The sequence below is a fragment of the Stegodyphus dumicola genome, chromosome 2 (genome assembly GCF_044657685.1).
Source record: "Stegodyphus dumicola isolate Sdum_Otavi_A_Nest chromosome 2, ASM4465768v1".
In the NCBI taxonomy this organism is placed as follows: domain Eukaryota; kingdom Metazoa; phylum Arthropoda; class Arachnida; order Araneae; family Eresidae; genus Stegodyphus; species Stegodyphus dumicola.
Window position 1 is genome coordinate 200472983 of NC_140769.1, and position 26214 is coordinate 200499196.

At 34.0% G+C, this 26214-nt stretch overlaps 1 protein-coding gene across 5 annotated transcripts in view; it reads left to right on the plus strand.

Moving 5' to 3' along the window:
- The window catches only part of LOC118184950 (protein turtle-like), a 531428-nt gene that overhangs the window by 420062 nt on the left and 85152 nt on the right, over positions 1-26214 (plus strand). For all 5 annotated transcript variants that reach the window (XM_035354710.2, XM_035354706.2, XM_035354711.2 and 2 more), the window contains exons 3-5: positions 3644-3759; positions 9880-10033; positions 15072-15359. In XM_035354710.2, coding sequence (XP_035210601.1) covers positions 3644-3759; positions 9880-10033; positions 15072-15359 — 558 coding nt within the window. The remainder of the gene's footprint in view (positions 1-3643; positions 3760-9879; positions 10034-15071; positions 15360-26214) is intronic.

Genomic DNA, 26214 nt, shown 5'->3' on the forward strand with positions numbered 1-26214 from the left:
CAGATTTGTATGTATGTATATATATATATATATATATATATATATATATGTAATAATAAAATTCCATAGTAAAGAATACACTTAAAATTCTAAATGTATGTTCTTTTCATTTTTAATGGCGACGGTCTCTTATTTGAAAGTACGTGGAATTAAATCCACAGCCCCGTAGTCAAGTTGTTTTTCCCGCTTTTTCTACACGTACAGTTAAAGAATCTTCTGGAGATATTTAAAGCGAACTGGAATGGCTGACGTCATTTCTTGGAAGCTCCGCCTTTCCAGAGGCTATAAAAGGACTCACAAAGGAATATAGAGGTCTTTTCTTTAATGTAACGAGGTAAAATAATGTAAAATGTAACGAAGTAATAAATTTTCTTTAATGTACCGATATAAAAGGTCTTTTCTTTAATGTAACGAGGCAGTAAACTTCATACAAAAAGTTATTAGCAATTCTTTTATTTACTCCGGAAATATGATTTTTGTAACTGCTATTTCTCCTGACCAATAATAACTGGATCCTTGTTTTTTAAACTTATTGTCTGATACTTTTGAGCTACAACTACATCTATGATTCTTCATCAATCTATTTATTCCGGACAAAAGCTGGTACATCATATATATATATATATACAAATCTGTAACATTATCTCTATACTTTGGTTCCAAAACGTCAAATGGAAATCGAATTAAAACGCTTTGCAACTTTTTTTAACTATGAAAAAAAAGTGTGAAAGTGATTGTACAGAACGATGTTAGAAAAATGCATTTACAATTAAAAAAAGAAGAAAAAACTTACATTATTGGGGGGGGAGATGGTAGTTACTTTAATGTGAAATTTGACACTGGTTTTGCTTGATTAAAGCTTCTATATCCTGTTTAATCCGTGTTGTAGCAATTCGTAAAGTTATAAGGTATTTCTCCCGCGTTTCTTGCGTGCTTTTGTGGTGTAGTGGTTCTGCACGCCGGGCTGGTTTTTCAGACGTCCGTGGTTCGATTCCCGGCGAAGGCGTTGCTAATTTTTCATCTCTCTGGCCCCCAAAAAACTCCTAATGTCTCTACAAAGTTTCCTCCAAACGTCTGTCTGTCGGCCATGTTCTTGTTTTTGATTTTAGGATTTTCATTTTAATAAAAAGCTGTTCAGTTATGTAGATACTGTCAAAGATAGAAGACATGAAAAGTGCATGTTTACGAATTCCTGGATACTTGTCTTCGGTCACGTACTTCGAATAAAAATCAATTAATATAGTATTTTCAATAAACTTTCATTTTACTGCAGAGTCACACTGTAAATCTATAAATTCTAATTGAAGTGCAGGTGGAACACCTCCAACGTCTACTGAAAATGGCAAGGAGAACATTCTCATAAAAATTTCATTTTCATTAAAATCGGAAAATCTGCTTTTGAATTCGTCTTTCAAATTTGAAATGCTTTGCACATAATTATTTGAATTCCTAGCTGTAGAGTTCTTCATACAATTTTGGAAAGTGAGTGGAATTCTTATTGAGCAATTGGCTTTCTCGCAGGATTAACAGAATTAATTTTGTCTCAAAAGCTTTCACAAAGTAATAAAGATTATGAACAAGTAGATCTTTCCCAGTAAACGGTGGTTCAAAATCATTGAGATGACCTATAATATCGACGAGAAATGCACTCGAATACAAGTCTCTCAACCATTTCTCAACGCTGAACTCGTGAATAGATTTCTCTTTAGATTCCATGAACTTGTTAACTTCGCTCTTCAAAGAAAACAGGTGCTCAACCTACCTTCCTAGACTCAACCGACGTACTTCCGCGTAATACACAACGTCACCATATTCAGCTTCCAAATCACTCAACAACTGTTGAAATTGCCTGTGATTAAGTCCTTTAGACGGAGGGAAATTAACCACTTTTATAACAACATTCATCACATGTTAAAAGTTTGAGAAGAACTTCATACACAAATTTTCTTGGTGGATGATGCACTGAAATTTCATCACAGTATTATTTCCACTTGCCTTCACATCAGATTTGAGTAATGCTGTTACTCCTGTTTTTGTTTCAGTCATAGATTTAGTACCATCTGTGGTTATAGCAGATATATTACTACAGTCTACTCACATTTATCAAAGTTTGTGTCAGACTCGAATACAAATCTATTCCTCGTGTTGTACCTTTAAGTGCAACGACACTAGCTAATTCCTCTATAATAGTGAAGTCTCTATCAACGTCACGAATGAAAATGGCTACTTGTGCAATATCTGTTGCGTCTGTTGATTCATCCATCGCTACAGAATAAAACTCAATTTTTTTTGCGTTTGGATTCTAATTTACTGAATATATCTGTTGCGAGATCTTCTATGCGTCTCGCTACTGTCACACAGACAAGCTATTATTCGATTATGACTTGAACCTGTGATGGACAAAGCACATCAACTGCTCTCTGAAGACATTCTTTTTCAAATTCTCCATCAGCAAAGAGTTTTCCACACTTAGCGATTTTTTCTGCTATCATGTAACTAACACGAACATTATTTTCAGATTCTTTATTCGTTGTGGCGAAGAAAGACTGCGAAAATCGCACTTTTCCTTCAACTTTTCTTTTTTTGTTATTACGGCTTGCCATTGTGTACTCATTCAAAGACCATAAAAAGCTTCTGAATTTTAGAATGTGGAATAAACGTGTGTAACCTAGCTTAAAATCAACTGAAGAAAATCTGCTTATCACCAAATCAGACAGGATGTTTACGACCATTATTCCCTTTGACAACTAATTGCAACATTTGGAGAAAGAGAATTCTGTTAATTTATTCCCCCTCCCCTCTCTCAAGCTCACCTTTGACAAAGTATTGACGACAGATTGACATCTGTTGCAAACCTGCTAGAGATAAGAATCTACCCTTTTTATGGAATTGATATTTTATCCGTAGTCAATTTTTTTACTTTTGAAATTACATAAGATAAAGTGAAATTTGTGAAAAATTCGTCATTTTCAGAAAATTTATCTCAATAATATCAGGCATGTCAATCAAATGTTTTAAATATCAAGAATAAGAGGAAAAAAAGATTTTTCACAACAAAAAGCTGACAAAGCAATTTTACTTGAAATCAAGTTTTTTTTTTTTAAATTCTTCAATTTTTCTTCAAATTAAAATGTGGGGCCACTAAAATGCCTTCCGCGGACCACGGATTGAAGATCCCTATGTTAAACGATATCTTTATATATACAACCATCTCATTTTATAACTTTTATGAAGCTTCGAAATCTCTAATTCTTCTTTTAAAAATAAAAAATAAGTTAAATTTTAAAATATATTTTTAACATTTTTCCACCGAATGATAAACTATCCTCCGGTAGTGTACCTTTGACATGGCAACGACATTTTGGGGTACAAAATTCAGTTAATAATTAGATCTCATTTTATGAAGAATCACTTTGCAAATGTTTTTGGGAATTAATTAGATCATAGAGGCAGAAGTACTTGTATGCAGGTGTTTGTGTCATTAACTCTTTCAGTTAACTAAGTTCTTCAGTATTTATCAGAACATAAAAGAAATAACAAAACATAAAGTATCTAAATTTTATTATTAATTTTGTTACATCAGTCTTAACCAGCTTGTATCGTAATATTTGTTTCTGATGTTTGTTTATATTCTCTCATATAGCTCCGCCCCATTTTAAAACGAAACCCCTAGATGTTGTGTACGTAAAGGTTGGAGAATCCGTGTCTTTGCCCTGCGAGGCAGGTGGTACCCCTCCTCCTGCACTCATATGGTACAAGGTAGGATTTTTTTTCTTCTGCTTTTGAGTATGTGCTTAGTGCTTTATCAAAATTTTACATTCAGCACAAATCTAACTCGCAAGTAGATGCATCTAGAAACTGTCAAAACTGGAAATCGTTGTTGCATGAAAATAATTTTTAACAATGAACGGACATTTTTCTCCGTACTTATCGAGGCTTTGTAAAAATACGAACTATATATAAAGAAAACACTTTTAAATTTATGTGACATGCATTAAAATTTTAAAAAGTAGCTTTTAAGCCATTCATGCAATTTGCTGTATAAAACTGACACTTGTATCCAAATTTGATAAATTTAAATTTAATAAGATTGACTGCCTATAATTTTACATTAGATAGTTTAGTGGTGATCTGTTTCAGTGGATGTATCATATAATCTGAAAAGGAATTTTATAGAAAATATCATAAGCAAATATAACCCAGAAACTAATATCTAGCACTCTATCTAAAACAAAATCTTATTAACAAATGAAAGATTAACACAAAATGGAATGAAAAGAATCTTTTTCACTTATCGTTTACCAAAATTGAATGCCCTTTCCCCATACGCTCAATTGCCATTCCGCAAACTCAAAAAGTGTAAATCTAATAGTATCAAAAAGTATCTATCTAATCTGCATGTAATACATAAATAAAAGAATATTCTTTTTTCCATTTATCTTTTACATGCGTCGAATGTTGCCATTTATCTTTTACATACGTCGAATGTTCTTTTACCATTTGTTGTTTTGTAATTCGGCAAAGGCACAAAGTTCCTATTCAAGTCGGAACAATACAAACATTAATAGCATGGGAGTATTAAACAAGAACGGACCGATTTTTAAACGGAAATTGGCAAAGATAAATGTAAACGAAATTGAATGGGTTATCATTCTTACATAATTGCATATTAGTTCTATTCTATTATTTCTACTGCTCCTTAAATTATATCAATATCTCAATCTAATGCTTTTATAAATGCCTCACGCTTTTAATTTTAGCCGAGCACGACCATGTATTCTTTTAACTTGTGATAGCTAAGAGATTTAATATTTATTTTAGAATATGTTTTTCTAAAACCGTGTAACTTTAAAAGCTTACTTTGTACGTTCTTGTCTACAGAAGTGAAAAATTAATAAAAAAAATGTCATTGCTCCTGAGCATAGGAAAATTATTCCCTGTAATTTTAGTTTTCAAATAATTCACGTTACTTATCTTTTAAAGTTTTCTATTATATCTGATGGTGTAAGAATAAGTACCAAATGTGAAAATTCTCTTAGTTCTGAACACCAGTGTATTAACTTAGAATGTAATGATACTTTTTTGCAATTAGCAAAAATCAACTAATTAGCAATCAACTAATTACACTTTAGAAATATTTTTATAATTCATGAAATATATTTAATATGCATTTTGCATTTACATGGTATTGTGCAGTCCATGAATTTAATAGCATAATCATTAATTGCATATATAAAGTGGCAATTCTGTTATACATTCACTAACCAAATACTGTGAAATTAATGTGTAAACGTAGTATATTAATTTTATTTTAAAATATGTTTCGAAGTCTCCTCCGTACGCTTTATGGCGGCCATATAAGTGACACATTAAAATACTACGTCTTGCTTATTATCCACATATTTCCCCGTTTTGGTATTGATGTCATATGTGAAATGTCACTCTATTCTAAAGCTTTTGGTCTCGAGGATCGCAACCAGTTATTAACATAGGTTATTCGAAATATTATAATTAATTATATGCTTACAAAGCTTACAAATGCATACTTGCATATGCAAGCTTGCAAATATTTTCGTTTTAATGTCATAAATTATTTTCTATATTATCTCAATTAGACACATTATTAAAAAAATAAAATAAAAATTTTAATTATTAAGAAATGCTTTTGTTATATTTAAATCATTCACTTTGTTTATCAGTGGCAGATTTATTAAATTTGAAAGATAAATTAAAGACCTCATACTTTGGTGACTGACAATACTCTGAGAACCGACTATGTGCGAAAACGCTTGGAAGATAAAGTTTGCTTTGATTCGTGCAATGGCAGCACTTGCCACTTACCATTTGCTTTAGAGTTTCTCCGTTCTTCTTGTTCGGCAGCTCTGAAACATGATTGTGTCTACGAAGATTATTTTTCTATGATAAGACTTTATAAAGTTTGACTTGTTTTGGTAGCATAAATTAAAACTGGTAACAGACTTGGTGCGAATTATTGCTTTGTATGATAACTACAAAATCGTAAGTAAGCTTTAAAACAAACTTTTTATTAGGTCAGATTTGGAATATAAATGCATGACTAGTGCTTACAAATCAGCCAACCTCTTATGGCGAGGAAACTTAAGTAACAATAAAATTAAAATTTAAAACTGAGATTAGTAGACAAAGCCTACACAATTAATTTAACGGGAAGTTGGCTGAAACTTCTCCCGGTCTAACAATTAAACTGATGGCAACTATAACGCAAGCCAAAGAATGCAATCTTATTTGAGGTCGCTAACTTAGTAACATGACCTCGAAAAGCAGAAACACGCTAATCCGAAAAGTCCACGTTATATACTCTCGAATTAATTTGCATACTGCTAGGAAAATGAAAGAGAGAAGCTTTATGGTTCACTTGATTATAGCAAAGCATTCAATGGCTATCTGCCTAAGGAGAGGGATCCATTTGTGGATGACTTTCTAATAAAAACTGCCTCGTATACACGTTACACATGAGGAAAACCACGAGAACGCCCAGGCAGTCAGACTGTTGGCGAGATTTCATATCAGACCGAACTACCAGTGTTCGGCGACGTTACCGTTTGGCCGCTGATGGACTAAATGAAAGAAATAAGTGATAGCACAGATCTAAATAATAAAATAACTGGTTGTTTAAAATACTAGGAACCTTATAACTTAAAATGCAAAACGGCAGCAATACACCTTCTTCGAGGTGTGATGATCAAACACAGAACCCATTCTACGAATAAAAGCATGTAATTAACCTATTTAGCAAAACTGTATTTTTTCCCTGCTTGGAAATATTTTTTATCAAAACATTAAGAACGAGGGAAAAAACTTTTGAAATCTAATGTCATTTAAAAACATATTTCATTTAAATTACAAGTATTTTTTATTTCTGTATATGAAAACAAATTGTAACAGCAATCATTTCAAACACCAAAAGTACACTGCCTAATGACTTTACTAATAAAAGCAATATGAAAGACAGTAAATACCAATAAGTTCAGACACATCAAATCTGTAACACGTTTGACCAGATAAGCATCTGCCCCAATTACAACTGGAAATTGATGTTTTAGAGACAAAATCATAAAATACTAGTCTGGCAATTGAAGGATTATTGTTTGAAAACTCCGTACAGAGTATTTGCCGTACGATAAGTTTAATTCTGAATGAACAAAATCATTACAGTCAATGCAAAAAAGGGATGATCTTGATTACTTTCTCGCATTATTTCTTGTCTTTTGTGCTGGATCACATGGCAATGAAATGGCGGATCAATCGGCAAGACATGCTGCGGAAAATTATAATGCAAAATACAATCCCATTCTCTTGCTCAGATCATTTCTTAAAAAATATATCTTGACAATCTCACAAAAAAATGGCAAGTTGAACATAATGTCTATAATTAAAGAACACTATTTCAGAGCTGCATACAAGGGAAATTACTGATCAGAAAATTGTGAAATTTTATGGCGGAAATAAAGGGATAAGAATGTCTTTCAGCGAAAAATAAATTAGTTGAAATAGCGTCACCAGAAGGCATCATATTAATAAATTATACATTTAGCCACACCTTTACGAGAGTTTTAAATTTTACAAATTTTGTTATAAAAAAAACATATTCCACGTGATGGCCGTCATTTTCAGCTACCATCTAAAATCGCAAGATGGCATATTCCACAGTTGACCGAAGTGTGTGCTAGGTAATGTTCAGCGCGTGGTGTGAAATGCTTGCTTTAAGATTAGGTAAAGTTCTTAGACTGCCACGACTTACCAGATGTTTCAAACGTTCCCAAAGCCAAACCTCGCATGGACTGAGTTCTCGGAATCAGGCAAGCCACACTTTACGAAAGTGCCGCCTGTTTTGGTAAAAATAATTGTACTAACAAAGTGCGATCTCGTAAACTTATCGTCATTGTGACCAACAAGCATATTGAAAACAAAGTCTTCGCTAATGTTTCGAGGTTTTATAATAGCCGCTGCATGACGTCAACAAAGATTTACATTTTTACTACAGGTTTTTTAAAGTAAAACGCTCTCTGATGACGCTATTTGTAACTAATTGTTTTTTTCTCTAAAAGACATTCTCATCCCTTCATTACGTCGCAACAAAATTTCACGATTTTCTGATCGCTGGTTTCGCTTGTAGGCAGCTTTGAAATAGGGTTATTTAATTAGAGACACCCTGTATGTGCATAGGGCAGAAGCACCTTCAATAACGTATCAACAATTGATCTAAACCGCAAAATTTCGATTACTCAGTTATCAAGATGCATAACAGAGAACACAATGTTTCACTATAAATATGGAATTACCAGTGTTCATCAGTGTGTCTGTGGCGACAAAGAATCTCCAATTCATTACGTAACGGAATACCCCTTAATGAAACAATACTGTATTAACTTTTCTGCAGTTAATGCCATTTCTTTCAAAATATTATTTATCGAGAAAAGACATCTTTTTTTTTTTTTAATTTGTAAAATTATGAATCTATTTTTGCATTGGAAAAAGATACTTGCAAACGCGCTTAAAATATGGATATAATGGTAGCATATTTACCTCTCCTTTTAAAGTTTCATTATTTTATTCGTAAGCTCACACGTAATAACTTTCTTTTATGAGCTTAAGGTGTAAAAGCTTAATTAAGACGTTGTGATCTTTTCGTATGATTTTCCCTTTTATGAATGTTTGATCGAATTTTATGGACTTCGTGAACTGTGGACTTTATGAATTTTTATTTTAAACGCAATTTCATTTTATTTTTAACTCTAGTTTTTTATTCCTCTTTTATGTAAATATGTTTCAAAATTCATAATCTTAAATTATGTACCGTAATAAAAAATGTAAAGCATTTCGTTATTATATATATATATAATAAATAAAGTTAAGGATAGATGTGGGAAGCTATCTATTAATCTAGCTAAGACCAGGTATCCGTGTATCCCGGTATCCTTATTCATCGTCAACTGAATTGAACTATGTAACTTTAACCTTATAACTGAAGCTAAAGTCCTGCAGATCCTACTTTACAAGTAAATAGTTATCAGTGCGTCTCAAATACTCACAAAATACTGAAGAAAGTTTAAATTAAAGTTTTTGTTTTAGTCTCAAATTGAACCTAAAGGCACAACTTATGCTACAGATGAAACCACCACTTGTGGCTATTTAATTTCATAATAACAGGCAATTAAATTCAAATGTTCATAACGTAATCTAAGACCACACAAGGAATAGAATAAGATGACTCAAGAGGTAACTCGTCGGCTAGCGAGAAAGCTAAAGCCGGATTATTAATTTGAAGCAAAGCTGTTAAGGAATACTAACAGCGATACGTAATTGCCAGAAGCTGTCTCTAAGATTCAAAACCCTCATCTTAAATACAATCAAAACTTAATTATCATTTTGGTGAGGAACACGGAAAGAAGAATTTATAGTAAACATAAAATTATAATAACTGGTTAATTAACATACGATAATCTACATCTCATTATAAATATTCATTGATACATAAAATAATTTATTCGCTTCCATCATTTGAAAATTGAGGCGTTTCAAATTTTGCACATTACACCCGTGCGTGGTCCATTTCAATATAGATGAACTGCCCTCAACTCAACTCAGATGTCTCCCAGCGATTTTTTCCTTGGGCTATTTTAAGTAAGAGCTATGTACACTAAAGAAATCTACTTTGCAGGATGAACTAAGTTGTGCTGTATGGCCTATTCTAATAGTTTAGTTTACTAGTTTTTTTAACATCGGTTAAACTTAGGCCAGTAATTTAAATTGTATAAAACATTAGTAACAAATATCAAATATTCATCCTAGAAATGTACTACAATCATATTTTTTATGATAAAATTCCCTGTTTTTTAGGATAATTTGCCTTTGGAAGAGAGTCGAACAGTTCAAATTCTTCCCACTGAGTTAAGGATCAGCAATCTGCGGCAGACAGATATTGGAGATTATACATGTATGGCAAGAAACAGGGAAGGAACTGTAACTACGACGACCAAAGTCATCGTTGCTGGTAAGTAATTTTGTTTTAGAAATTACACCAAAATACTTTTCTTGTACTTCTTAACTGTGTCATTTAAGTTTGTATTTAATTATTAAATTGTATGATTCAAATTTTCACGAAAGTTAAAACTAACTTAAGCTGACTGTTCAATAAAGTAATAGTGATTCATATGAATCGTCAAAACTCATGAATGCTTCAGTAATTATTGCATTCTTTTCGTCGATTAGATATCAAGTTTCACGTTTTTTACGTAACATTCATTTTTTTTTATCCGTAATTAATATTATCCGTATTTGTGTTTTATCCGTAAATAAAATCCGTAGTTTGTAACATAAAGACTCCATTTCAGGTATGAATAGTGAAGTATCTATATTATTTTTTCCAATCGAGCTTAACATTGAATTCTATTAAATATATTGAATACATATACATTGCCCTCCATAAGTTAAGGAACAGCATGTTATTCAAAGCTCACCATTACAAAAATGTCTGTAACCTTTAAATTCACAGTTTATATACATGATAGTAATGAAGTTTAAGAAAATGTATGCAAAAATGTGCATTTTTATTTTAAAATACTTTATTTTAACCACTTTTATTTTAAAGAAAGGAATACTTACTATATAGGAGGAGAAAAAAGGCAAAAATTGTTAAGTTTTGTTTATGAGGGTTGATCTTCAATTGTTATTAGCAATTCCATTTACAGTATCCAGGAGAGTCTATCAATGTCAGAGAAAAGTCGTTTGCCCGATGGGTTGAGGTGGCGGGTGACTGAATGAATGGAAATGGACATATCACAAGCTGATGCTGCTAGACGTCTCAATGTCTCTCGTAGTGTGATCTAACAACTATGGAATCAGTTTGAATCCGAGGGTTCTGTGTCTAGAAGACATGTTCCAGGTAGACTTAGAGTTACAACCCCTGCAGTAGACCGTTATTTAGCTATTTCGGCCCGAAGGAGGAATAGGATTACTGTGCCTTAGCTCATGGCAACAGGAACACGAATCTCAGCTACTACAGTGCGCAGACGCCTGAACAATACAGGTCTGTATGCAAGACGCCCAGTTATTTGTGTCCCCTTGATCCGAGGACATAGAGATGCCTGTTTATGTTGGCCAAGAGAACAAGTCTCCTGGACCAGTCAACAATGGGCGTCTTTTCTCTTCACAGACGAGTCCAGGTTCACACTGGCGAGTGATTCAGGTCGTCAACTGATCTGGAGGGACCAACGCACCAAATACAATCAATCCCACATTATAGAAAGACACAGTTACAGAGGTGGTGTAATAATAGTTTTGGCTGGGATCTCTCTTGGTGATCACACTAACCTGCATGTGTTCCATGGAGGAATTTTGACGGGTGTGAGATACCGAGACGAGATCCTTGATCAATATGCCGCTGCTATTGGTCGTGGATTTCTTCTGATGGACGACAATGCGCAACAGGACCGAGCTCGGGTTGCTGAAGAATATCTTGAGCGTCACTGTAGGGAGCGGATGGAATGGCCAACTCAATCTCCAGACCATAATCCAATAGAGCATCTTTGTGACTACCTTGGGAACAGGTTGCTGCTTTAAGTCCTCCTCCAAGGTCGTTAGATGAGCCTGAATAAGCATTACTCCGTGTCTGGTCATTGCTTCCCATTTCACAGACCGACAACTTAATTGACAGCATGGAACGTCGCTGACGCAAATGTATTGCAGCTAGGGGTGGACATATTCCTTATTAGAACCCATTTTATATCATCCCATTTTTCCTCAAAAAACTGTGATATGTTTCTCTAAGATTAGATTTCTCTTCTAAGAGTGCAATTTGTAATTCATGTTTGTGTTGAACTTTAGAAACGTTCTATGTCGCATTCATTAAAGAACTTTTTAGTGAACCTGTCCTGTAAATTTCTTGTTTCTATGTTACTTCATTCTCAAATTAGATACAAAAAAGATGCTGTTCCTTAACTTTTAGACGGCAGTGTATATTTAATATATACGCTTCATATTAATATACATTGAATAAACAAAAAGAGCATTGAAACTTGTAATTAAAGAGCATAAAATTTACGTTCGGTAAAAACGACATTCATGAAGCAATGTAAATCAATCCCATTTTCCGTTTCTCTAAATCCAATGTTATTTAAAAAAGTCTTCCTTTTCAGAATTAGATTTCTTTCATTTAGCTTGAACATTCTCGAATTTTCTCAAGTAGTCCCGGCCAGGCACATGTTTCTTTTCCGTCATTTTCACTTCCTTAACTAAGGAAGAAGGTTCTTTTAATTTTGGAAACTATAACTCATGAAAAGTTGCTCATGTTACATTGATTTCTCTTTCTCATTATTAATTTGTTTAATATTTTATTTCTTCGGCAGGTTCCTTTTACTTCACAATGAAAACTGTTCTCGCGTTGTCTTCAACGAGAGAACAGTTTTCATTGTGTAGTTTTGAAACAGTTTGAACAGTTTTCTCTTATAATTCATGAAGCAAAACAGCATCTCCAACATTCTTTCAATAATGCTATATTATTGAAGACTGTGGATATTACTGAAGTTTTGAAATTAACAGTCGGTTTTTGAATTTTATATTATCCTAAGCATTCAACTTTTGATATGATTTAAGAGAGTAGATGTATTGTTGGAACTTGTAGCAAAAATATTATTTCTTATGCCGTCGACACTTTTTAAATAATATTATGAGAAGACATCATTTTTAAATTGTTGCCGTTGACATAAGTTGCCATTCAAAAATATCTTCCTACCCTTTGGTTTTTAAAAATGGTAACAATCTATGAGTTTTTCTTCATTGCATGGAACTTTAATATACTTTAAAACTAGTTTTATTACTACAATAAATAACTTCTTTCGTATAGTTAATTAATATGTAATTTTCTCAATGACCAATACATTTTCTTTCCTGATATTGGTGTTGTTTCAGAGTTTCTTTTATACTTTCTTAAAAAAAGGTTTTTTATTATTAAACTGAAACAAAGTAATTTCCTGAATATTATATTATAAATTTTGAAGGTATAAACCAAAAGTTTAAAAAAATAGTAAATTTTTTACAGTTAAACTGCTTATCGCAACCATTACTCTAAGATGATCACCTCTAAAAGTAACCGACATTTCTGATAATATAATTAAACAATAGTCTTATTCTTTGAAGCAACCTCCTCCACAAAGTTCAAATCGTCTGAAGCCATGGGAAGTCTTTTTAGGGATATTTCGCAGTGTTTTACTAATAAACTCCTTTTCTTAATTGGTCGTTTTTACGATATTCATTTTTTTTATTACTCCGAAGTAAGAATTAAACACGTTTCAAACAAATTTGTTGAAAACCGTGACATGGTATCGTTTAATATCTTTTGAGATGAATTAATATTTAAGAAGAAAACTATTATTATTTGTCGCAACCCTCCCTTCCCCCAGTTCCTTATCATTTACCATCCGAGAGGGTGTTTTAAACGTACCTGTAAATTATGTTCTACTGCATACAGATTTAGTATGCCGTAAAACCAACTTTGTTACATCGGAAAGCTCTTTCCAGAAACGCTCTTTTCTTTCATCAGGAAAACTCTTTTTTTTTTTTTTTTTTTTTTTTTTCCCTACAGCCAAAAAAAAAAAAATTGATATAAATAATAATGATGTAAAACACTGAGTATCTTCTTTCACTAAATCCAGATTTTTATAATTTCGAAAAATACAAGATTCGAATCTAATTCTAAATCGCAATTGTTTAAAATAAAAATATCGGAAGTTTGTAAAATCATTTTTGTGTATAGGGAGGAACAAATTCCACTGTGTTTCAGTATATAACTGAAAAGTCAAATCATGTAATAAATTTGTGCGTTAAATTGAATTTTTAACATTAAAGTTCTGTATAAATATGGGTTGTTTGATTTAGCGAGGAAAATATGAATTGTATCACTTTCAAACAAAAATTTCAATTTTGTTTCTACAGAAGATCTATATTATCCTCAATAAACTCTGCTCTGGCATTTAAGTGCTGGCATATGTATTTTTTTTTTTTTGCATGACATTCAAATATACTTGCAATAATGCTCTGTATTTCAGGTTTAACAGAATTGTGTGAATTATATAAAGAATAATGTAAATTATTTTAAATCAGTAAATTTAAATAATTACTTTTTTCACAATTAACGGTAGAATATACGAAAATTAATTTTGTTATCAATGCAGAGTATAAAAATACTTTTGGTGGATCTTTTCAGAGCCCTGTGTTCTTAAAAGCAGAGAAGTTAGGTTAAACTTAGATGGAAAAAAAAAAAAAAAAAAAAAAAGAACATTTGAATTTCACATTTAATTTTATTAATTTTTAAATTGTGCTAAGAATATTGAAAACTGAAGAAAATTTCTTACTTCATAATTTCGGTTGATGTTTTATCCATTTGGTTGATGTCCATTAGTGGGCGAGTAAGATAACTAATGGTTCGACATGTGTTCGGATCCTCGAACTGGATGTCTTCATGGGTGATTTTTCTTTTCCAACCATACGTAACGTAAATACGAGCCAATTTTACCTTAAAATGTTCTATATGAAGTCACTCTTCTCCTTAGATAGATAATCTTAATCTAATTTTCCATATTCAAATAAACAAATAAACAAGAAAATTATTAATACTGTAAGCGTGCTTTATTATTTTCATCTATAAAGACTGGATAAAAGCGATTACTTTTTGAAACTAGAAAACGATTCTAATATTTAAAATTTGGCAAAATTCAATTTGAGATTACTTTTGATTTTATAGAAACGTTTTATGCATTTTAAGTTACCTGCCATGGATCGCTTTAGTTGCTTAAAGAAGAATTCATGCCAGTACCCTTCAAAATGTATATATTAATTTCTATTCCAGGTATGTTTGTTAACTTTCAGCTTTTTAAAGGAGTTTAAACTGAAACCAAGAACAAAACGAAAGATAAATATAAACTTTTTAAACTCAAACTTTATAATACAAACAAGAAATTTCTTATTTCTTATGTTCTGAAAATAAATTAAAGTTATTCTGAATAGAAAAACTTATAACGACATCCTTTTTTTAGGTCCTGCTACTATAGTTCTTCCTCCTCGTAATGTTACTAAATTAGAAGGGGATCGAGCAGAGTTTATCTGCGAAGCCAAAGCCCTTCCAACGAATGTCACTCACCGTTGGTTTCACAACGGGGTGGAAATCAGTCAGCTCTCGTGGCTGGAAACCAGGACCACGGCGAGGGGAGACGGGACCCTCTTCATCGCCCCCACATCAGCCGAGGACTCTGGGAAACTGACCTGCGAAGTGACCAACGGCATCGGGACACCAGACACCGCCTCTGCCTACTTGAGCGTAGAATGTAAGTTTAGAAATTCACTGAAATTCTGACTTCCCGTGCTAATTAATTCACCAGTAACCTGAAAATAAGGCTAAACCAGAATGGTAATATTTTTCATAAAAGTGAATTTCATACATTTTAAATGGACGACGTGTAGTACATTTTTCAAAGTGGAGTTTGGTTAAAGTGTTGGTAATATTTAAAGAGGTTATCACTTATATTTTTGTGTTATTTTTTAAATATTTATTTGGTTTTTATGTTGTCAACCTTTCCGACAGTACGGCGAATGTTATTTAGAGCTAAACTGTCATTCCCTTTGAACATATTTTATTTAACTTTTATATTCTAACAGCTTGTTTACTCGTATGTCATCTTCACGTCTTTAGTTGTATCCAGCATCTCTTGGTTTGATAAAATCCTGTAGCTCATACCTTTCTGTTGCAAAGTGTAAGACAAATATGGCCATTGAATTCTATTCATTTAATTTTAATCCATAAAACATAAATCATATAATTAAACGGCTCATTACAGTTATTAACCCTTATATCAGCAGTGGATATCTGCTCTATGATATAGAAATCATGTTTTTATCTATAATTCACCATTACGTCTTTAATTTTTGTTGTAAACCATAAGAAAGAGGTTCACTGCAATACAAATCCTGTACTTTTTTCGAAAACCCAGATGCGTTTCATTGTATTCAGTTACCAATATCAAATATATGTATTTCTTCTATTTTTGGAAGAACAATGCACGAATGATCTACGAACTGAACACATGCAGTGTGTGAAATGAGCATATAATCTGTAATTTTATACACTATTATATTATCATTCGTTAAGGATTTTTGGATTATCGTGTAATGTATTTTCTTCCTCCTTACCCCTTGCTCGCCTTGTGCAACTGCAGGCATGTCCTGCTAGCAACTGGAAGGTTCGGGGACCTAATCCGGCGAGAGCACTGCATAGATGTATCATGTTTTCTTTTCCAAAATCCTAGTTACTCTACAACTGAACTGTACGAAGTAATTCAGGGAAGATTGGTAAAGTGGTGTTACTAAACCTAATCTTGAAATAAAAACTAATACTAATCGGTATGTTTTATAAGGAAATTATGATATTTTATTGAAAAATTAAATGTGTCATGACACAATAAATAAAATCATTCATTATGATGAAATAAAACGCAGTCACTGATTTCTACAAGTAATAGAACACCATATATTTATAATAAGTAGTAATAATAAGTATGCTTTTCAAAGACCATTTGAAAAATTAAACCTGTGCTCCTAAAAGAGAACCCACCTTCTCAATTATCGTCAATTTTTAAAATTTCTGTGCCTACTGTAAACAAAACAATAAACAGTGACATTTAAAAAATGCAAAAAAATTATAATTTTCATTGCTTTCTTTTGAGACATGTATTGAGACATTTCTTTTGAGGCAAGATTATAAAGTATTTCTCCCGCCTTCTTAGCATACCTTCGTGGTGTAGTGGTCAGCACGTTCGTTCGGCACGTATCCGAGAGGTCCGTGGTTTGATTCCCGGCGAGAGTATTGCTCATTTTTTCACATCTCCTGCTTCAAAATAACTTACTGTCTCTATAAGATGAGGTAAAGAATTCTCTATTACAGTTATTTAAGATGGATAAAAATGGAAATTTCAGTGTGCTTTTAGGTGATTCATGGCTATATTTAAATTAATGTAAAGGAAAGCGGTCCGTTTACTATCGCCAAAGCGAAGAGAAAGAAGGAATTGAAAATGGTTTCAAGAGAGTAAAGAAAGTTTCTGTAAAACGTTTTTCATTATACAATGCTTGTTATGCAATGTAAAATTAAAATTAGGTAGAATTGAAGTAAATGTAAATATAATAAAAAAATGTGAAAGGGTTCAGATTTTATCAGACCGCGTTGAATCCAAATGAGTAGAAGTAGTATTTAAGGAAAGTTCAACTTACTTCGAGAGAAAGAGTTAGGAATCCTGAGTAGCGCGTGCCTTTGTTTGCCTTTGGACTAACTTTTCCTAGAAGCTGGACTAACGTTTCCTAGAAGCCTTCACTCAGCCATATATTACGTGCCCTTGGTATTCGCCGGCTAGTTTAAAGTAAGGGCCAACTACGTTAGATTTGTGTTAACTTCGGCTAAGTCTCTTAGCTAGTTATAGTTAGTTCTTATTTCTTATTTTGATTTCAAGCCCAAGTGAAGGCTTTGTTGTAAGCCCGAAGAAAGGGGCCGGTTGTTAATCTTAATTTGAGTAAAATAAAAGGTAGTTAACACTTCTTGTAGAATAAGAGTGAGGAACTCTATCAGCTAAATAGCTTAAATGATATGAAAGTCATTTAAAACAGTTTTTTTTTTAATTACATGAAGCTTCAAAAACCCGAATGTGGTTTGAAAGTGTGATGCCTCAAGTTTATTGAAATGTCTCTTATTATCTGTCGGAAACTGAGAGGGGTAGAATCTTTAAATTTAAATATGTCTCCTATAACTCTAGCAAACTGCTACCTATTAGCACTTTTCAATGTTGCGTATCTCAGTCATTTCAAAAAATAACAGCGATCTCTGATGACAGCAAAATTTAATTTAAAAAAATAAATTTAAAAAATAAAGGCGAACGGTTAGAAGCATAAAAATCCTCACTCTACCTTGAGTATTCTTTCATGTCATATGCTAACTAAAGAGGTACCAGCAGTGTCTACAGAAGTCATCAGAAGATGCTTACACGATATTAGGTTACAAGCTAAATGACAGCGACTAATATTTCATTCACCACAAGCCACCACTTTTAAAGGTACATCTAGATGGTATACATCTAAATAATAATGGAAGGGAAAATAGAGGACTCTCCTTTTCAACTATGTGTCACGCTTCTGTCTTTGGGACAACAACTGTCGGAGATTAGACTCAAAACCACGTGGCCAAACCATCAACAAACTTTCATGAGAGAATGTCATGCCACTTCTGGTCTCTTATTAATGGTATGAAGCGATGTAATGTACAGGCAGGTGGCACCTTTCTAGTCTTTCTAGTCTTCCTTCTTGGTAACCTGACAGTTCAACGTTATGCTGATTTGATTATGGAGCTAGTGCTACAATCATTCCTACGAGGTTTCCCAGGAATTGCCTTCAACACGATACATCGAGGTTACATGTTACTCATTCTGCAATAAATAGCCTATACTAACTTGACAAGCTACTGCGGCCTGGGACCTCTCCGGATGTATTTCCTATCGAATATATCTAAGATATCATTGGTCAGTCACTTCAAAAAAGAAAAGCTAGCCGCCATTTTTAATACTTACATATCTAAGTGCTTTCAAAATAATAAAACATACCTCATACAATGATAATGACTCCAGTGATAATACTATTTTCGAAGATTATCAAGCGTGTAAGTGCGTGCGATGTTTGGGATAGGACATTCATATTCCGTACTAAAAAGATGTTAAATACTGATATAGGGATACTAAATAAATGGAATTTGGGTTAATTATTGAAATCATATATTTCTTATGGAATAATCCCTTATTCTCTTTGTAAAATAAAAGACTGCGAGTTATTTTGAAATAAAATAATATGATAATACACCCAAAAATGTCAATAGTTAACCTGAATGCATTTCAGAGATTTCCGAAAATTTAACTGACTAGTTGGCATATCTGTTAAGATAGTTTCTACATTACTCACCTTCTTCGGTTTCTAGTACACTCATGTGCAAGCATTTAAGCAGCGTTTCTGATTTGGGCTGAAATTCTGCAAAATCAATCAACTGGGAGATATGAAATTTATATTGCAGGGGCACAATGTAGTAATTAACGGATGGGGAAAGTATAGTAGCGAAAAATGAATAAAAAACAAAAAGTACAGAACTAACAGAAAAAGGCTTTATTGACAGAATAGTGTTGGTACAAAAACATATCTAGTCAAGAGGAAGAACAAGGAACCAAATAATATTTATAAGGAATATGGCCTCTTCTAACCGCAGTGGTTGCGTTGCACCATCTATCGACACTCAGCCCCAGATTATCTAACAGTTTTTAGGGTAAGAGTTACCATTCTTCAAGGAGCATCTGCTTCAGTTATTTAGTGTTCTCTGTAAGGTAAGATCGTGCCTCCAGGAGTCTCTCTAAATTTTCCAACATATGTTCAATGGGATTTAAATAAAGGTAGTACGTTGGCTAAATCCATTCTATGAATATCTTAACTTTCTATTAGTTCTTTCTCAACAGCATAAGTCCTATTTGGTAGTGCATTGTCATCGATGAAAATAAAGTTGTGAACCAGTGTCACACCGGAAAATGCGCACATAAGGGATAACTTAATCACAGAAACGATCTCCGGTAAGCTCCGTCCGTCCGTTCATTATAATGTCGTTCATACAAGGACGCCAGGGCCACCTAGGTGGTCTCGTTCCCTAAGATTAATAGGATGAAAAGTCTCCATATCAACGGGCGTCGAGAATCTGTCAGACTGAAACGGCTCTCATCAGTAAATAGGACGTGACTCCATTGATGAGGTGTCAATTCTTTGAGTTTTCTACACCAGGGATTCTTAGCTGCTGGTTCGTCGGACCAATCTTCAGAGATTTTGTACCTGTCCGCGTTAAAAAAATTTTCTCATTATTATATTATACTATTAAAAAAATAGTAAGAATAAAATTTTTTACAATATTTTTAACGTTAATGCCATAATTTTAGGATTTATAATCCGCAGTTTTGCCTTTGAATGTTGGCAGCACTGATGTGTGCTCATATTTGTCGCTTGTTACGCTTCGCATTGATTCTACACTGGTGTGCAAAACTTAAGCAACAAGTGTTCTTTTTGGCATAACTCCACGAGAAATCATCTGAGAGACATGAAATATAGAATTAAGAGGAAGCATTTTGTATTTCAACGATGACGAAAGCATAATTGCTTTAAAAATGAATACAATGCATACAGTACGGAATCAAACAAAAACAGGCTTTATTGAACTCATAGTATCGTTATACATGATTGTCTGTACAAGAGGAAGAACAACAAGCAGGTGTTCCTTAGTATGGGATATGCCATCCTCTTACTGCAATGGTTGCTTCGAATGGTCTCTCCATACTCAGCACCAGATTTTCCAACAGATCTTGAGGTAAGAGTGCCCATTCCTCAATCAGCATCTGTTTCAGTTGTTGGGTGTTCCCCGGAGAATGTAATCGTGTCACAAGCGTCTCCCCGAAGCATCCCACACATGTTCTATGGGGTTTAAATCAAGGGAGCACGCTGGCCAATCCATTCAAGTGATATCTTCACTTTTCAATAGCTTCTGAACAGTAAGAGTTCGGTGTGGCTGTGCATTGTCATCCATAAAAACGAAGTCTGCTCCAATGGCACCTCACAACAGACGCACATGGGGAAGGATCACCTCCTGACGATAGCGATCTCCAGTTACAGAACTTCTGTTGAAAACATGGAGCTCCGTCCGCCCGTTCAGCATAATGCCTCTCCAGACAAGATCTTCAGAACACCGTAACGGTCTCTTTTCGTAATGTTACTGAGATTAAATTGTGTTCTGACCTCTCTCCAAATCAATTTGTGTTGAGAATCGCTTGTGGCACTAAAACGATTCTCATCCGTAAGGAGGATACGACTCCATTGATGAGATGCCCAGTTTTTGAGCTCCGTGCACCACTGTAAACGGTGATGCCGATGGCCAACTTTCAAAGGGATGCAGCGTTCAGAACGGCAGGCGCATAGACCACCTTTGTGAAGGTGTTTGGACGCAGTAAACCACGACAATTGTCGCCCGTTGCTGTTCACAGTTGTTGAGCTGTGGCGCTTGCTGACTTGTTTCGGACTCTTTTCGTCTGCAGGACTATATATCGGTTTTTCCTGGGACGGCCACACCAACCTTTCTAATAGCTGTACTTATAGTATGGAAGTCTTTTCTAAACGCGCAAAACGCCACTTTTTTGATTCCGAATTCTTCAGCTATACTGGTCACATTTCGCCCCTACTCCAGATTTTCGATCATTCGTCCACGTGTGAAGTCATCCAGATCATTTCTTCTACCCAATATTTCACGAAAGAACTCTTTGTACTTGCAGCGAATGTCTTTAATTGCATCTTCATCCTTCCTTTTATGGTAATCTCGAGTTGAGCGCGCCGACCGTACACATTTTGCGTACGCTCACGTAGCCTGTGACCTTTTTTTCTTGACATTTGCATACGCATGACCTTTCTACTGAATTGTGTGTTCATTATACTGAACGCAAGAATCCTTTTCTACAATTTCATGGCTATCTGATTGTACTATGCAGAAAAGTAAATTTTGCCCAGCTGTATAAATGGAACGGTCGCCAAATGTGATAAACATTCCGGAGAACCTTCAGAGGTAGCTTCTCTGCAGAGCGCTTTGCTTCCCCGTGTGCATGTGCTTTAAAACCAGTGCGCTTATGATGTTGTGCTCTCCAGACTGTAGTTTTGTACACTGACTATTTCATTTTTAGCTCTTAATATTGAGTATCTGTTCAAAGTTTCAAAAAAACAACTGCGAAACAGAACTTCAATGTCCACCAGAAAAAAAGAAAAAACCTTTAACCAGGCACTACAACCATGAATATTTAAAACATGGATTTATTCTTTGACTAAAATCTACGGACTAATATATACTACGTCCGATGTGTATCATTTGCCATAAAGTTTTTGTAAACGATGTTATGAAACCATCAAAAATGTTACGACATTTGAAATCTTAACATTCCGAGCTGGAATGTTAACCTTCGGCGTATTTTGAGTGTAACGAGAATTAGGATTAGAAACAAGTATTTAAAGAAAATTCTTTAAATTCTGAGTTCAGAGAACAGAGTCCTCACTAAAATGTTCATACCTAGTTGCACTTTGGATTGCTAAAACACAAAATCATTTACCGCGTGAGAAAATTTAATAAACCACCGCTCTGCGGGCCAGAAAAGTTTGAGAAACTCTACTCTACACCATTGTAAACGGTGCCGCCGATAGGCTCACTCAGCACTCAGGACAGCGGGCGAATAGGCCACCTTTATGGAATCGTCTGGCCACAACAGTGAAATAGGGACCCTTGTCGTCCTGTTGCCGTGCACAACTGCTGAGCAATGTTGTTCGTTATTTGATTTCTATCTCTTTCCGCCTACACGGCTATACATGGGTCATCAGTCATCGCTGTTTCCTTTTGGCCGACAACCACCAACCATTCTTACAGCTTTACCTGTCGTCTGGAAGGCTTTCCAAACTCGTGAAACATTTTTATTGATTCCAAATTCTTAGGCAACGCATTTTACCACTTGTATGTAGTCATACTGCACGTACAATCTCACGTTTCTTTGCAGAACAAGGCTTGGAAATGTGCCGTTTTTTTTTTTCTTCTTTTTATGTTGCTTTGTACTATACGCGCTGACTCCTCGCGTTTTGCGTGCCATGATGATATACCCTTTGACGGCATAGTGCTGATATTTGCAAATGCATCACCTATCTCCGAGTTGGGTTTGCATTGTACTGACCGCAAAAAGCCCTTTCTCACAATTTTATAGTTGTATGTTGAAAAATGAATTTGTTGCTAAAGTTTTGCACACTAGTGTTTACACTAGGCAACGATAGATTCCGAGAAATTGGTTTCGATTAAATCGTTTTTTTTTTTTGTGTCTTATTCAAAGATTATTTGCGATATTTTTTGTAATACAAGATAGGAGTAATTTCAGAATACCTGAAATTATTTTTATTATTTAAATTTAGCATTTTTTCTAACAAAAAAAAAAAATAAAATAAACCAATTTGGACAGCTATCCAGATTTTAAGCGCAGTTCCTTTCAGTTGTTGAAGCAGAAAGGGCTTTTTTCTATTGGTTAACGAATGTACATAAACACTTTTCCCGATTCGTTTATAAAAATCTTGCTCATCTTAATTATTTTCATACTAAAAATCTTCTAATCCACTTACTTAAGCCTATGTACGTCGTTGATGAAGCAACTGCATTTATTTGAATTGATTTAAATATGTTTGAAAGAACTATATTTAATCTAGATACTAAATCAGGGAAGGTAATTTAAAATTTTCTCAGGTAGATTTTTATGTCATGCTTGGTAAATGACGAAAAATTATAACAATGGATCTTAAGTCTGAAAATAGCATATTCGATAACTTTGCAAAGCCGTACCCTCCTTGAGAAAATACTACATAAATGCTAATTCTGCTGTTTCTTAGACTTTGTGGTAAAATTTTTCTTCTGCATATCACTTTCCTTTTATCGTAGGTTAAACACGTTCGTTCCTAAAATATCTACCTATCTTTATCATAAGATGCATTTTATCTTAGACTGACTATATTATTCAAATTTTCGAGTATGAAGAATTCGATATTCTTGTAGTTTCTTATTTAAAGAATTGAGCACATGCTTTTGAAATCAGTAATTAACCTTGTAAAAGCTAGAGGTACTTTATGTGAAAATTCACACAGAAAATATCAGTGCCTTTTCTCAGAATAAAATACAAGATCTTCGAATTATCGTGCGATTTACCTTACCATTATATTCCAAGAGCACATAGAAACAATATCTTTTCACGGATTCCAACTTAAAATTTCATTTTTAATCCTTATTCTCTGTGCTATGTTGAATTCAAAACTTTCAATTAGAGGTAGATCTGGGTTAAAATTTAAACCACATGGGGAATTAAAAGAATTTAATACAACTAATTTTAAAATATAACATTGTCAACATGCTAAAACCACGAATCTGATTTCGTCCCACTACGAATTTTATTATTCTTTGAGTTGTTTTCACTTAACAACCATAACAATTTTTTAGGCTATAAGGTATTTCTCCCGCCTTTTTAGCATACCTTCGTGGTGTAGTGGTCAGCACGCTCGACGCGTACTCAAGAGATCCGTTGTTCGAGTCCCGGCTAGGGCATTGCTCATTTTTCATGTCTCCTGCTTCCGAATAACCTAATGTCTCTACAGCTCTACCCGACAAGACGACTCCTGACCTAAGCTGTCCTGTAGGACAACGAATAGGACAATACCATCAAGCGGAAGGAAGAAACTACTATGAGCGCACCACAACCAAGGGCCGGGTGGCGGATCAGATGTGGTAAATTGAGCGATAAAATGAAAGTTTTTGTAATGAAGACTATTGTGCCTTGTGCAGTAGGTACTTCGTACGATTAGAAAAAGAAAAATAGTTTGGGATGAAAACTATGCCTTGAAGGCAAAATGTAAAAAGCATTGATATGAAAGTTAGGCATGGTTATTGGAAATTTGGAGATTTTTGATTTAAAGAACTAGACTATACACCATAACCAAAGAGCACATGATTTGTGAATAAACATATTTTGACAAAATTTTCATAAAAGAACTAATAAAAAAGAAAAGCTATTTTAACATATCCAGCAAAGTTACAGAACTCTGATATTAAAAATTAGAATAATAATAATAATAAAAATAATTTTAAAAAGTAAAGTACAATGCTATTGTTAAACAGTTAAAAAGAAAAACTCACTGAACATTACAGAGAAAAATAGATTCTACATCTGGCTGTGGGAAACAGTAAGTGTTGAAGAGCTGCAGTGTGAAATTATTTTGTCTAGTTGGCTGAGGCTTGTTTTATATTTTATTAAATTATTGAACCACTGTGGCCAAAATTGTTCGGATGGAGCTTTCAGAAAATCTTGCGCATAATTATTACAATTGAAAACGATATGATCGGGATCGGCAATATTTCCACGCACACAAAGATTATCTGAGCTCAATCCAAAGCGATGAAGGTAGCTCTTGAAAGGGCCATGTCTTGTGGCAAACAGGTAACTGAGGAAGAGATTGAATATAATTTTGATGAGACTTTAAGAATAAATTTATATGTTCTTCGATCAGTTGTACCAGAAATCAATTCTTGTTGCCACTTTGTCAAAAGAATTTTCCATGTAAATTTTTTAACATAAGAAGAAGGAAGAGAATAAACATAGATAGGACGTTCTACTGCTTGAGCTGCTACTTTGGCTTGTAGATCCACTAGTTCATTACCTAAGATACCGTGATGTGCTTTGACCCAGACGAGGTTCGGACATTGGGAAGCAGGAAGTAAAAGTTGTTTCATTTCTTGAACTAGCGGATTTTTATTAAATAAATCTATTATTGCTTGCAAACTTGATGCAGAATCTGAATAAATATTTATAGTAAATTCTTGAACCGAGTTTAGCGAAAGAGCCAGTCGAACTTCTTTGCGTATTGCAATCAACTCAGCTTGGTAAACTGAATTTTTAATTGAAAGCCGTTCGTTCCAGGTGTATAACTGAGAAGCATTTTGAAACAAGCAGAGACCACTTCCTGTTCCTGGAGACATTTGTGAACAATCAGTATAAATTTGAAAATCAGAATGCAAGGGATATGATGTTTTAATGAAGACGTTTTGTTAAAGATCGAATGAGGCTGGATGACAAGCATCGTTAGATTGTTGAAGTTCCGCTAGTTGTCTGGGTGAAAGTGATGATTCCATAATTCTTAGGGCTTTTGAAGTCGAAGTACATTAGCTATTGTTGCTTCTCGCTGTACCAGAAGGGGAAGTGGAAGAAGGCCAGTTAGAATCCGAAGAGCAGCTGTTGAAGTAGTACGATAAGCTTTGCTAATTAATAAAATATGTGGCCGTTTCAAAGCATTAAAGGCGTTTAATTGCACCCTTGGTAAGGTGTGTACCCCAGATGGAAGCTGCATATAAGATGATTCTTTGCGTTACTATTGTATACTGTAATTTGAGAAACTTCGAGCCTCAAAAGAGTCCAGAAAATCTTTTCATTGAGTTTTGAAGCTTGAGAGTTTTCTCTCTTAAATATTGGATATGCAAGATCCAGGATAAGCGATTATTTATTTTGATACCTAAGT